A 15,329-nucleotide genomic window follows, 5' to 3' on the forward strand; every position below is an offset into this window, starting at 1 on the left:
TCACAGTAAAAGACAAGCGTTTTTAGTCGTCATTCGAAGCCATTACACTACAGGCATAGTTACTCTCCATGGCTGATAAAAATGCAACGATATTTACGTGTAGCAAGCCTCAACATTAATTCCCGACATGTTTATATCTGTCAGCCGCTGACGTACCGTCACCTGTTGGGACATACATGCTGTCCGTACCGTCACCTGTTGGGACATACATGCTGTCCGTACCGTCACCTGTTGGGACATACATGCTGTCCGTACCGTCACCTGTTGGGACATACATGCTGTCCGTACCGTCACCTGTTGGGACATACATGCTGTCCGTACCGTCTCTGGTTCTGACCACGGGAACAGAAACAGGACAGCTCACTTCAACGCAGCGTAATAACTCCTGAAAATAATATCCATCTCGCAAATGTATTTGTCTCTGCAGTCATCTCAACCATCGAATACAGCGACAGGAAAATAATACGGCTTTTTTTTTTTTTCCTGTGAAGAAATGTGTCGCGGTGTTGGTAAATTCTTAAAAAAAGCAATGCACCACTAAATGTTGCGTTAAAATGCGTTGTAACTCGCGTTACTGAGATTGTAACGAGTATAATATTACCGAAATTTAATTAGTAATGCGTTATATTACTGCGTTACAGCAAAAAGGAATACATTACTGTAATTGCGTTACTTTTGTAACGTGTTACTCCCAACACTGATTATAATAAAGAGTAAAATGTATATACGAGATACAGTAGGATATAAAAACAGTTCACTTACAAATCCGAACCAGTTTGGGACACTAAGCAACAGAAATTAATTGAACTACATTTTCTGATTGTTATCTTTTTAATGGAAGCAGAACATGGTTGTTAATTAGGATGTTTTGATTTGAACACTAAAATGTATGAAATGTTGCGTCATATGTATACATTGGGTGCCACTTTTCTAACGAGTCCCCTCGCCAATCTGACGGCCCACCTGGCCGACTTTTAGTCTTTCAGAGGCTGTAGCAGGCTCAGGTTGGGGGATGGTGGTCTCATGTGAAACTAGGTGATCTAAGGTATCAGTCATTTGTACCATGTCATGCTGGCTTGTCGGGAAGGGGGCTAAATACTCCAAAGTTGGGCTTCATTTTGGCGAGGGAAAAAATGGCATGGCCTGAGAATAAAGTCAGAATTCTGAGTTTAATTTCATAATTGTGACTTTATTCTCATAATGTATTCTCATAATTCTGACTGTATTCTCAGAATTCTGAGAATACTTTAAGTTTTTTAACAGAGTCAGAATTCTGAGAATAAAGTCAGAATTCTGACTTTAAAGTGGCTATATGTAACTTTCAGTTTGTCTTGATTCTAGCAGCCCCTTTGGACAAAAGCAGGAATGTTTTTACCACACCTGCTGTCCTAAAGCTCTTTTCTTTACGGTGCTATATTACACACTGTAGATTTCTGAGTTAGTGTTACCGGGAGGTCATATAGTCACCATGAATGTTTTGCTCAGACAGAAAATCATTCATTTACAATAAGAGAAAACGTTACAGATGCATCGTTGCATTTCAAGGGTTACACGGTAACTTAGCCTACTTTGGATGTATCGTGAGATAAACCGGGTAACATTATCCCTGACATGGTGTTACGAGCCAAAACATGAAGAGATTGTTGTAGCAACCAACGGAATAATAACTTAGATTAATATAGCGCATTATTTAAAACCCACGGATGATTTACACAAGTACAGGGAGACAAAGGAAAAGAAAATAGTAGGCCAACACAAACACGGAGTAAAATAAATAAAAACCAGGTGCTAAATGGAAGGGGGACGTCATTTTATGTTGGCTACCTGCGGGCCATTTTGAGGTCGATTTTGAATCATTTACAATCCCGTAATTGTCTCCATCTGTTGAAAGCCTGATCGAGTATGACTCACGTTATCATAATCATACGTTGCATAAATTGGGTATGACTGGAAAGCTGAGACTTTTGTGGATACAAATTAAGATTGGTCAGCTGGTTCAAACAGCCAAAACATTTGTGTCAAGTCACCAAAAATCAAATCAAGCTAACTGTTCTCCACTGCAGCACCCTGCTATCCAGAATGTGCTGGATATTCATCTGTAACACTTCATTTGGTACTCTGATGTAATACCACATAGGCTTTTATCGGACGTCAAGTCTGCATGTGACTGTTACCATGAATACTAAAACCATAGTATGCTGGCGTGGCCTAAAATTAGAAACTATAATCCTCTCTCCACCCAAACACCATAAAAGACAGCAAGTCAAATCTTATTTTAGATATTTCATCCGAGTGCATTTTTTTAATCTTGCGTCCTCCCACACTGCAGGCATGCAGGGAAAATAGTTGTTTCTTTCAAGGCCCCTGAGTGCCCTTTACCCAGAGAGAAGAACAGATCCACCAAGCCACGGTCCTTTGACGTGTTTTTATTAATTTCATTTTGACATCAGTACAGAGACCACATACTATTTTTTTTTTTTTTATACAGTTTTCTTTTTTTTTTTCCTGCAACATCTTTCCCAAAGCTTCAAAAATCAGAACCAAAGTCATAGCTAATACAAAACAGAGCTGATGTTAGTGAACTTCTATAAACCAGTAAAAAGTCAAAACAAGACTCTCCAGAGACAGAAAAGTCAAACACACTCCTGCCACACACTCCCATACCCGATGAAAACACAAGGACAAGCAGGAAAAGGAGAAAAGCAACATGCTTGAGGGAACAGGTTTTATTCATGTTAAATATTACACTCTAAAGGAATTAGCCAACTAGGATTCTGAAAATGAGTGATCGGTTCAGCCTAGGTAGCACACCAACACACACATGGCCTTTCCTGACATAAAGTTAAAAGCTAATTAGCTTTCATAGCGCCACACTTCCAGGGTAAGGTTCAGGAAATTCTGTCTCTGAGATTTCCACCTCCACCACAACACAATGGACGTTGATGGAATTTAGTTTGTGCTGCTCACTGTGAACAGTTGTCCTCGGAACTACATTCTACAGAAGAAACAGTCCCTAAAAAAGGGCTGAATTCAATGCTGTGAGCACCACAAACAGCACCCCATCAACTCAACAGTATTGGGTTGGAGGTAGAAATCCAAAAAAAAAAAAAAAAAAAAAAAAAAAAAAAAGTTCCAAATGTTTGTTCTTTGAATTTTAAATGAAAGGTAGAGAGAGATATTTTTTAGAAATTTGGTTGAACTGACCCTTAAAATAAGCTGAATTAATGTAAACCAACATCATCATACAAATGTGCAGCTGGCGTGAAGCGTTTAGATGAAAACGACAACTAAAGCTACAATATGCAACTTCTCCACATTCAAATAAATAAAACAGGATGCATAATAACATTAGCGGTCTCAGTATTCAGGCCTCCCCCCCCCAATCACACTTGCTTCATTAGCAGCTTTACAGATGCTGCTTACCTCAGCCTCGGGCTAGCCAACCACTTATCAACGTGAGTGCGAAGCACCGGGGCTGTAACCTATCCGACTGAGGGGGTGGGGGCTAACAGCTAGCATCTCCAACAGAAATGTTGCATATTTTGGCTTTAACATCTAGAGTCTGAATGAGACAGCATGCACGAGTGGTTAACCAAGACATCTGTGAGGCGATCACAGCGAGACGAAACACAGTGGAGGGCATGCATGGGAAGGAATGTTCCATAGAAAACATTCAGTACACAGGCAGACGTAGCAGTAGTAGTAGTTGGAGTATTCACGGCATTGGAGAGGCTGTTGGCTCTTCAGTATTCGGGGGACGTTTACTCCGTGCAAACTTAATTTGGGGCACACGGAAATGGACAGCAACACGGACATACTCGTCATTTCCTTCTCTATATTCATCCCTCAAAACAATATGGAGATGTAGCAGTAGTGCTAACATATGACTATGTTTTTTTTTTTACTCAGTTCAAAAACACCATTGAAACCTTCACAAGTAATAATCATATTAAACAAAAGTCAGGGTCAAGAATATGATACAGCCTATATAAAGGGTGAGAATCTGTTTCCAGCTTACACTAGGACATGCGCTTCATGGCAGTCAAAGAGAAGGAACACAGTGACAAACAGAGCTCTATAATAACCACTCCGAAACCAAAACCGCTTCCAGATCCCCAGCTACACTCTTTATTCAACATTGTACCCCCTCATTATGTTACACAAACGCCCTAATCTCTAAACTTCCTCTCAGGTCACTGTGAAGGTTTTGTACGGAGTCTAAAATGTGCCAAAACCAGTGTTGAATTATAAAACATTCATAAATTACCATTTATAAAGCTATTGCAAATTCAGTTTTAAATTTAATTTTCAATTTTAATTGTCAATTCTTAACAGCTGAATCCCAAAATTTGAAAAGTATTTGAATTTTTACTTTAGAATCAATTAGTTCAATTGCTTATAATTTATTTGGGTGTGAAAGTTCATTCTTCAACATTTTTTTTGGACAAAAACACATTTGAACTTTATTTCACTTTGCAAGCAGTTTTTTTCCCCAGAGGTGTATGTCAGTCTTCAAAGCTCTGGAGAAAGCCTTAAAGTGGACCTTTTAATGAAATACTCTAAAAGTCTATATTTATTCTGGTGGCACACTCTATACTCCATAGTTTTGAAACTCAACACAATACAGCAGTAGAGCTGGGAAGCCATTTTGAGATTTAAAGATGTGATAACACACAGGGAATCTCTTAACTTATCAGGAATTATTTATCAGGAGGCCTCAGAAAGACCTTCAATTTAAAATTATGAAGCTCAATGACACTTAACATAACTCTTACAATGCTGTTGTCAAGCTACTAGGGAGTCAAAGCAGCCGTTCTATAATTAATATCAATAATAGTAATAAGCAGTGATAAGAATAATAAAAATGTACAAGTATAATGTGAAACCTCAACACTGGCTTGAACAGGTGCGACAAAAGGAGTTAGTACTGCTGTAAGTGAGGGAACTTTCCTTTGATATAAAAAGCGAGGCTAACGTGTTCCATACAGCAGAGAGAGCCTGTAGTTGTCTTAAGGTGTATATATACGTACAGAAAACCGTTCAAAAAATGCATCTGATCAAGAGGGTGAACTAGACCAAATTATCACAGCTGGCTCAGTGTTCCAATCCTTTTATTTCAACCTGCTCATGGGTTTAAAAAAATAAAAGTTCAGTGCATTGCAGAAACTTAGATACAGAAGTGCCTGTAAGGTGAATGGAAGCTAACTCAATAACAGGCCAATCAGTAACAGCAAACCCATTACTAGCCTCTAAAATCAACTCATATCTATCCACATAACTGTAGAGCACGAGAGCAGGATAAGACTAGCCACAATAACACCCAAAAGGTTAGTTTTCTTCTATTTTTTTTTTTTTTCCTTAACTTTTCCAGCTGAAATGATCCATTTACCGTCAGGGAAATGTGTGGTTTAAAGTACAGACATTTGCTTTTTTTGTGACATAGACAGCCATCACCCACCCCCTGCTCGCTGTACATGACAAAACCAGGTCATAGATTCAGTCTAGTTCACTCGACCCTGCCTCCATTCCCCCTGTGGCACGCCCACAGACAGTCAGGGCCCACCGCGGCGCTACATCACTTCCTCGCTAGCGACCTGCTTCCTGTCTGCACAGGCACAGTTCTTTTTAATGCTTGCAAGTTAAGCTGCGCAGTAGTTTTACATTGAATATTGAGTAGCTCAGAGATTTTCTACCTAGCAAGGCTCAGTGTAGTAGGGGGGGTTGATGGTTGATGGAGTAGGGAGGAGGAGTTAGACTCGGGGCAGGGGTTATCTGGAGAGGGGGAGGAGAAGGTAAGGAGGTCTAAGATGGCAATGGAGATGAGGATGATGGTGACATGGAGGTTTCTAATTGGGTGGGGGGGGGGTTAATCATTCAGTTTTGCTGCGCTTCACAGCTCCGGGAAGTTTCTCTTGCAACCTGGGGGAGAAAAGCAAAACAGGTGTCAAAAATGTGGGTAAGTGTAAACTAAAGTGGTGGATGAAAGCTTCACTGTCAGCTGATCATCTACAACACACTCATTACCGATGATTAGAGTCACTTACTTGGCCATTGTGGTGTTGACTTGAGTACGAATCAGGTCCATGTACTGATCAATCTGGGTCTGGAAAGAGAAAAGATGAGAGATAAGGTAAGCATCAGTCTGAGAAAATTAATTAAATTAAAATTATTCTTAGGACGTTAAATAAGCAAAGGATCATGGTGAAATCCCCATTTTTTGAGAACTAGTGAAACCTACAGGCTACTAGTACAAGCCATTCGGTCAATGTAAAACCAAAACAAGTGTTGTGTTAGCATTTCTTTCTCGGGGAAAGGTGTTGGACTCAGGATCAAATCTCTGCTGCCAACCAGCCCAGACCCAGAGTTTAAAGTGGTTTGGATGAGAAGTCAGCACCTTAGGTAAAGGCACTCTGCTGGAAACTATTGAAGGACTACTTAGGACCTTGTGCAGGTCAAAGCTAGCCTGTCTCCGCCCTCCTACGTACTTCCGCTTAATTTTCATTTCCCTTCAGTACTCCGTCTGGGTTCGCGGTATATTCTTGGGTTTTCTCCAGCCAAATATTTGGTGGTCCAATCAGCGAACAGAGGGAGTGGCTGAGAACGATGACGTTGAGGTCGTGCGCTAGATGCGAGCGAAGCCATTCGGTCCGTTGTGGCAATGCCGCCGAATATCCAGAAGTTAAAGCCCGAGCAAGAACAATCTTTGCTGAGTTGTGTTGGTGGCCATGATGTTGTGGCCCTCCTCCCCACGGGGTTCGGGAAAAGTTAGATTTTCCAGCTCGCTCCGTTAGTGGTGAAGGAGTTGGCTAAGGCTAGCGATCCTAAATATAAGCCGATAGTTGTCGGTCTCCCTTCTTGTTGCACATGACATACGTAACAACCAAACGTTAGCGATTGGTTATGGCAGATCCAGAGTGGCTCTGGGCAGATCCAATAGTTTTAAACTTCAACAGAGTACCCGCCTTCAAGGAAGTTAACACTGTCAATGGAGAGGCCAGACTCTCTGTACAAATGAAATGTACCAGAGTCTGGTAGGACCAGGCTAGGTCAAAGCAGCGTCAGCAGTAAGCGGATAGTAAGCGTCTGGGATGCTTTGCTTAGCTCGATAGCATGAGCGGCAAAAAAAGGACTGGCTAAACGCAGTCCAACCAACTGACCAGCTCTGGATCATCTGAACCTCTATGAGGTGGTGCAAGCCACGAGTTGCACTTACTGTTACGATGACATTTTTTTGGTGCAGTTGTACCTAAATGTTAGCCTGACAAGCCAGACCCACATCAAGATGTTGGGTCTGGGAACACACCATTGGCAGGGCTCAATCCGAGGGGTGGGATAAACGGTTGTCTTTCAAATTCCCTCTGCACGTAATAGAATAGCGCTACAACCAACCAGAGCAACGAAGAAGGTAGCGGAGCTAGTTGATAGATTAAACTTTTGCCGTATCTGGTCGGCAAAACTCTGAACACATCTTCCTTTTTTAAGAATGACTTCAGTGCCGTTCTTTGTTCTTTTCTCAAAGAAAAGCTTAACTCCAAGTCTCCAGAGTCGCGGCCAAAGCCGATTCGAAAGGCCGCTGTTCGCCAGCAGCAGCAGCAGCCATCTTCTTTGTTTTCAAGTAGCAGGGAATAATCCCCTAAACCCATAATTTTCCCCACTTTGAATAGTGCATCGACTTGTTAGAGCCAGCAGTGGAATGACTTCATATTCAGCAGCTGGACACTGGACGGCAACAAGTGGGGCGCAGAAAGCCTTCAGTGTCTGATGAAGACTGGAGTCATCCAGTGAGCTCACTGCTGCTGGGAATGCTCGCAACAACATTGAAGTCGTGGCTGCTCTCAGCGGCTCTGACACTCAGTTTGTCATTGGATATAGTCATGATGACCGGGGACAGAGGTCGCACTCACCTTGTACTTCTCGTAGACGGGAGGCACAGCGAAGAGGAGGATGTCAGCTGGAGAACACAGAGAGAGTAGACACGTTAGAAACACAACATACTCAAACGCGTGTTGCATTTCTGGCCACACATCAGTGTACTTTGAATGTTAAAGCAGATGCAGCCATTGCTCAGCCTGCATTCATTCTGTTAACTGTGCTGGTGTCAATTTACAGTACTGTGGCAGCCCTGTTTGGAAATACACCATGCAAATGTCCATTTTCTCATGTCTGCGTGACACGAGTGGTGAGTGTTCTTTGGACAATCAATAATGCATTTACACATTTCTTCATTTAATTAAAAGGTCCAATTTGTAATATATTCACTGTAATAAATCCAAAAATGACCCCAATGCGTCATCAGATATTAAGGAAACATGCTAAGTTGAAATACTATCTTTTCTGACAACAATGCTAATGCCAGTATTTTCTCCTTTTGAAATTTCCGTTCTGTAACGGAATTTCCGTTTGTGTTTTGGCCTGTGTGTTGTTATCAACTGCCCAGTTTGTCAGCCAGGTCGGGTTGCCAGATATATCTGTAAAAACGTAAACCCAGCACGCTACAGCTGTAACGTTAGGACAACCACGAAAGCAGCAAACAAACGAACAGGATCAACAAAGATATATTCTACCCAATCTAAAAAAAACGGCATGTTATGTAGAGGTAACAAACCCCGGGTAAATATTGGAGATGTACAGTGAGGAAAATAAGTATTTGAACACCCTGCTATTTTGCAAGTTCTCCCACTTAGAAATCATGGAGGGGTCTGAAATTGTCATCGTAGGTGCATGTCCACTGTGAGAGACATAATCTAAAAAAAAAAAAAAATCCAGAAATCACAATATGATTTTTTAACTATTATGTATTAACTACTAGTATGATACAGCTGCAAATAAGTATTTGAACACCTGTCTATCAGCTAGAATTCTGACCCTCAAAGACCTGTTAGTCTGCCTTTAAAATGTCCACCTCCACTCCATTTATTATCCTAAATTCGATGCACCTGTTTGAGGTCGTTAGCTGCATAAAGACACCTGTCCACCCCATACAATCAGTAAGAATCCAACTACTAACATGGCCAAGACCAAAGAGCTGTCCAAAGACACTAGAGACAAAATTGTACACCTCCACAAGGCTGGAAAGGGCTACGGGGAAATTGCCAAGCAGTTTGGTGAAAAAAGGTCCACTGTTGGAGCAATCATTAGAAAATGGAAGAAGCTAAACATGACTGTCAATCTCCCTCGGACTGGGGCTCCATGCAAGATCTCACCTCGTGGGGTCTCAATGATCCTAAGAAAGGTGAGAAATCAGCCCAGAACTACACGGGAGGAGCCGGTCAATGACCTGAAAAGAGCTGGGACCACCGTTTCCAAGGTTACTGTTGGTAATACACTCAGACGTCATGGTTTGAAATCATGCATGGCACAGAAGGTTCCCCTGCTTAAACCAGCACATGTCAAGGCCCGTCTTAAGTTTGCCAATGACCATTTGGATGATCCAGAGGAGTCATGGGAGAAAGTCATGTGGTCAGATGAGACCAAAATAGAACTTTTTGGTCATAATTCCACTAACCGTGTTTGGAGGAAGAAGAATGATGAGTACCATCCCAAGAACACCATCCCTACTGTGAAGCATGGGGGTGGTAGCATTATGCTTTGGGGGTGTTTTTCTGCACATGGGACAGGGCGACTGCACTGTATTAAGGAGAGGATGACCGGGGCCATGTATTGCGAGATTTTGGGGAACAACCTCCTTCCCTCAGTTAGAGCACTGAAGATGGGTCGAGGCTGGGTCTTCCAACATGACAATGACCCGAAGCACACAGCCAGGATAACCAAGGAGTGGCTCTGTAAGAAGCATATCAAGGTTCTGGCGTGGCCTAGCCAGTCTCCAGACCTAAACCCAATAGAGAATCTTTGGAGGGAGCTCAAACTCCGTGTTTCTCAGCGACAGCCCAGAAACCTGACTGATCTAGAGAAGATCTGTGTGGAGGAGTGGGCCAAAATCCCTCCTGCAGTGTGTGCAAACCTGGTGAAAAACTACAGGAAACGTTTGACCTCTGTAATTGCAAACAAAGGCTACTGTACCAAATATTAACATTGATTTTCTCAGGTTTTCAAATACTTATTTGCAGCTGTATCATACAAATAAATAGTTAAAAAATCATACATTGTGATTTCTGGATTTTTTTTTTTTTTTTAGATTATGTCTCTCACAGTGGACATGCACCTACGATGACAATTTCAGACCCCTCCATGATTTCTAAGTGGGAGAACTTGCAAAATAGCAGGGTGTTCAAATACTTATTTTCCTCACTGTATTTGAAAGATGGAGACAGCTTAGAGCCCGAGTTGGCCAATTTCCTCCTGAACAGGTAGCTAAGCATTAGCTTCAGGGTAATTTATCACGGCTACAAGGGACGGGCATTTTATGTAATTTCAACATTTGTGTTCTCACATTGAATTATATAGCTAGAGTACCCGAGTTGGTTATTTGCAAAAACAATTGAGACACAGCCAGTAAAGTGATCCCGACTGGTCCTGGCTAACGCCGCCATTTAGGTGAAGTCATACTGTGTACCGACCACAAAAGAGCAAACAGGTGTCAAACTCAAGGCCCAAAAAGATGGGAAACTGTTTTTCAAACTGTAATTATGTGACACTCAAGACTACTTAAAGACGCAGAATTTACCACACTGTCTGTGAAACAGGTTGTTTTTAGTCGGGTCGCCTACTTTTAAAAATGTATTCAGATTGCACTGTTTTGCTTGATTTGCTAAATTCTATGATGACTATGGAACTTTTTTTACTGACTTTTTAGGGCTTTATGTCAACCAAATAGGCTATATGAAACATACAAACATACATTACTTTTTCTCTTAAATAAAAGCATGTCAACAAACTATACATGAATGGCCCTTGATGCGATTCTCATTTTTCAGAATGGCCCTTAGTCAGTCCCTACAGAAAAACGCGATTATGCGATCTCATAATTCAATGCATAAATCAGCCAAAGTCCGCATATTTATGCGGGGGCCGCATTTTTTCAAATACGCCGCACTTTCGCCGCATAAATTGCCGGTTTCCGCGCAAAATATGCAGGGCTTGCATGATTTCATAATCCCTGCATTTTCATTGCAAAAAAAGTCACATATCCTAGCAGAAAGTTGAAAAATGTTGTGTTTACTTCACACAAGAGCAGCCATTTTCCCCTGTTGCCATGGGAACATTATGAAGTGACATAATTACGCGACGTGAACATCATCGAAAAGCTGCAAACCCTGCGATGAAGCCATGACGAAGCCAGGCCTTGTGTCCTTATGCAAATTTAACAATATATTGTTATAGTTTCCACCTTGGCCCCAATGTAAAATTCCATGACTCTCCATAAATAGAGTGAAGCACTTCTTTGACCTATAATTTGTCCTCCCTGGTTTGTTAAAAGTTGCTTAGAGCTAAAAACAGCAAACAAAGGTAGGAAACAAGCTGAGAAATAATCAACTAGGCCCTATGTTGAAATTTGAATTCAATAAATCTGAAAAAAAAACAGCATCAAACACAAATGTTACCATTGTTTGAATAAGGAGTTGGAGCTCTCATTGAAGCAATACCACAGACAGAAAGAGGTTGGTTAACCTGACCTGACCTGTGGTATCAGTCCATTAGAGATAATGAGGATGATGGTTCTTTCAAGACTTAGTAAAGAACAGCAAACTGTGTGAGCTGTAAGAATGTGCAAATGTACTGCTAAGAATTCATAAAACAGTCCCTTATTAGGGGACTTTGAGGGCGTTTCCGTTTAAGGAACTGGCTGACTTTTTTCAGAAATGATTTTGAATGTGAGCATTTCGACGCACTTTTTCTGAAATATGATGATTGTGAATGAGGCATGGCTCTTGGTTCCCACTGTGCTTACCCAGGATGAGAATGGTGATTCCATTGAAGACGGCTCCTACGTAGGTGAACAGCCACATGACCACAGCCAGCTGGAGAGTGAACAACAAAAGAAGCCCACAGGGCAAGTCAGAGGGGTGAAGCCTTTCCCAGGACACAATGCAACAGTCCATCGGAGTTTAACTGCATTTTGTAAATTCTCAAATCACGTCTTAATAGTAGCCAACAGAAAACTAATAAAGGCTAGAAAAACATATTGATGGTGGATGGAATTCATTCACATATCAGTTTATGTATATGTCCATTTCCACAGCATTATTACAACAGTCAAACTCACCTGAGAAAATTTTTTCTGTTATTCACTAGCCTAATTATTTCATCACAAAAAGGGGGAAGGTTTGTGCCCTTTGGGGCGCTTAAAAAGACAAGCCGATAGCAGAATGTTGAGTGACACAACGACATGGCTGATGGAAGTAGTTTTGGAAATTAAGTATACCATTTATACTAATACTAAACTATTTTAAAAAGTGCAAAGCTACCTGCTTGAAGGTGTATCTTCAGAGGCGTGGCTCTGTGTATTTTGGCCCTTTTTGCACTTTGAAACGTTAGAATTTTGAATGTATTCCTCACATGTCCCAGAAACCACGGAGAGTGAATATTGGGTTTCATGGTATTATCATACTGTTGGTGGTGTTTTGGGTGTTTTTGTTTTGCTCTGCACAGAGCTGCCACCTGCTCCTCTCCCCGGCTCCCTGGAGCGCTCTGCGCTGTGGTTGCTGGGATAAAACCTTATCCAATGGTTGATGTAGCAATACAAGAGTTTATGTTAGTGAAACAAAAGCAACTTTCAAACCGCCCATGTCCAACCCATACAGGTGTTTCATGTTTCACCAGACAGACTGTGTGGGTGTGGACTGACTGAGCTGGACTCTCAGCTCCCCGTTTCTCCTGTTAGCTTTGTTACACCCTTTAGAAAGGCCACAGCTCCGTCACCTTTACGCTGGGTTTCCACGGGCAGCGTTTTTCAACTGCGACTCTGCTGTCTCGGTCACGAGCAGCGGATTTCAAGCGGAGTTGTGTCACCACAACATGATGCCGACGGTGTACACATTTGCAGACAATGAGTTGTTGCTGTTGATATACGTTTTCCATCAGTTTATATCTGGCCTAACACAACTGTTTGGTACGTTTTTTACTCCAGTCACACACTTTGCTGCTTAAAAAGTTGTGTTTAGTTCAAATAACGTTATATTACTAGCAACATGCTAGTTGTCATTGCAACAATGCTAACGTTACTACAATGCTACTACTACTAAAACAAATGTATATAAAAACTCACCAGGAGTACCAACTGCCTGGACAACCTTTTGCCAAGCTAGCTGTTAGCATCCCTGTAGTCAATATAGAGATATATCATAAAGTAAGCTATATGAAAATCACAATCTTTTAGTTTGCACCTATAGCATGCGTGTATATACGGTAGAATATATTGGAGGCACGTTCGCGAGTCTGCCCTCTCATTGGCTACTGCTCTGCAAAAGTTGACTCAGAGTTAACTTTGGGAGAGCGGTGAACATCCGGGGACTTTCGCCGCCGTCGGCGTATTTCGCTCGTACCGCTGTTCTCATAGGGAATGAATCACTCCGCTCTGCCGTTATTTCAGCTGCCTGTTGAAACCCAGCGTAACCTGAACAGAGGTTGAATCATTCAGAATAAACCTGTTGAGCACATGTGAAGGCTCTCTAAAAGGACAGGCTTTAACCTTTTTAAGTAAACCTAACCTTACTGTACTACATTTTTTTTCAACAGCTATAGTTACTTTTCAGATTAAGATTTCACATAAAAATATGTAATGATTTTATACAATTTTGTCAATGAGATTTCCCCTCTAAATTTCATTTTAGACTTAATTTTTAAGGGGTTAAATTAACCACTACTTTAGACTAAGATTAGAGAAATAAATCAGAATACTACTTCCACCACTGTCCTCTGTGATGTGACGACACACGGTTATTTCGGTTGATACCCAGTACCAATACCCAGCCCTAGTTCCAAGCCACCTATTTGGGTTATATTCTCTAAATAATTAGCATCCAACAATATAATCATGACTACGGGGGTTTATTTTAACGATACGGATCAGATTCTGACTATAATTTGACTGATTTGCCCCTAGTGATGAGTTACTACAGTACCAATCAGAGTTATAAAAAGGCTGCACCCTGGAGAGGAGTCTTTTTATGGGACAGAGTGGGAATAGATTCCCATCATAAGGATGTTTAATGGTCAAAACTCAGGATGACGGTGGACAATGACTGAAGGGCGGAGCTGCTCACCTTTAGGGAGTCCACGAGGTCCTCGACCAGGAAGAGGCGGCTCATCTGCTTCAGGGCTCGGTTGATGTAGGTCAGACTGGCGTCCACGTGCTTGCGGAAAGTCTCCGGGGCGACGCTGACATCCTTATCTATCAGTGTTCTGCAGAGAGGGAGGAGGAGGGGTAGGTGAGCACAAAATGAGGCTAAATGTCCAGGCTGAAAGTGCTGCAGGAAAACACACATAACCAGCCTGTGGTGAAAAGCTTTGAGGAGGAAATGAACAGGAAGCTCTCTTTTTTTAATTAGTGGCTTAAAAATAAGAAAGCAGGAGTCTTCCTACCACGTAGCACACCAGAGCATGGATCTTCAACAGGGGGTCCGGGACCCCAAGGGGGTCCTCGGAGTCAATGCAGGGGGGGCCTCCAAATTATTGTTAAGATTTTCATAAAATTAAGAAGTCTTAAAATTAATCCAACATATTATTAGGAAATATAACTCCCCACTGATGATAATCATGCTGGCCTATAGGTAAGGTAGTCACTAAGGTAGCCGTCCTCAGATACAGTTCATCCTGAGGATTCACTGTGCCACATTATGTTTAACATTCAAACATGATTTATAAAATCATGCCAACAATTACTAGGCTATTTTAATATATTAATAAGCTTATTATTCTATGCAACAAAGGTATGTATAAAGGCTTGAGTCAGCCCTACACGTTATTGTGGGCCTAGTGTAATAGGCTACTTAATTTTATACAATATATGTAGTACGGGGTCCCTGCTCCATCTCTCTTTCAATTAAGGGGTCCTTGGCTTAAAAAAAACGTTGAAGGCCCCTGATTTAGAGGGTTGTTGAGATATATATATATATATATATATATATATATATATATATATATATATATATATATATATATATATATATATATCTCACCGCAGCGGGCCCGGGTTTGACTCCGACCTACGCCCCTTTGCTGCATGTCGTTCTCCTCTCTCTCTCTCTTTTCATGTCTTCAGCTGTCCTATCAAAATAAAGGCCGAAAATGCCCAAAAAATAATCTTTAAAAAAAACACACAAAAAAAAGCATTCTATTAAAAATAAAAGAGAATCTCAGAGCAGCATATGTCCAGTTCTGGTGTTGTGCTGATGGAATTAGTGCTGTGGAAACCTATACTGCACTAAATT

General features: G+C 41.4%; 1 protein-coding gene and 1 long non-coding RNA gene across 4 annotated transcripts in view; one reads left to right on the forward strand and one right to left on the reverse strand.

Annotated features, from left to right (window-relative positions):
• Positions 1-2,410: 2,410 nt before the first annotated feature.
• The window catches only part of rtn3 (reticulon 3), a 34,236-nt gene continuing 21,317 nt past the window's right edge, over positions 2,411-15,329 (reverse strand). For all 3 annotated transcript variants that reach the window (XM_031290295.2, XM_031290288.2, XM_031290302.2), the window contains 5 exons: positions 14,163-14,301; positions 11,849-11,918; positions 7,905-7,951; positions 6,045-6,103; positions 2,411-5,919 (listed from right to left, as the gene is read on the reverse strand). In XM_031290295.2, the coding sequence (XP_031146155.1) occupies positions 5,871-5,919; positions 6,045-6,103; positions 7,905-7,951; positions 11,849-11,918; positions 14,163-14,301 (364 nt within the window). In that variant the 3' untranslated portion in view covers positions 2,411-5,870. The remainder of the gene's footprint in view (positions 5,920-6,044; positions 6,104-7,904; positions 7,952-11,848; positions 11,919-14,162; positions 14,302-15,329) is intronic.
• LOC116043569 lies at positions 6,195-7,329 on the forward strand. Its single transcript, XR_004103503.2, has 3 exons — positions 6,195-6,451; positions 7,047-7,075; positions 7,110-7,329. It is a non-coding gene; the product is annotated as an uncharacterized LOC116043569 (long non-coding RNA).

Source organism: Sander lucioperca, chromosome 17 (genome assembly GCF_008315115.2).
Source record: "Sander lucioperca isolate FBNREF2018 chromosome 17, SLUC_FBN_1.2, whole genome shotgun sequence".
In the NCBI taxonomy this organism is placed as follows: Eukaryota; Metazoa; Chordata; class Actinopteri; order Perciformes; family Percidae; genus Sander; species Sander lucioperca.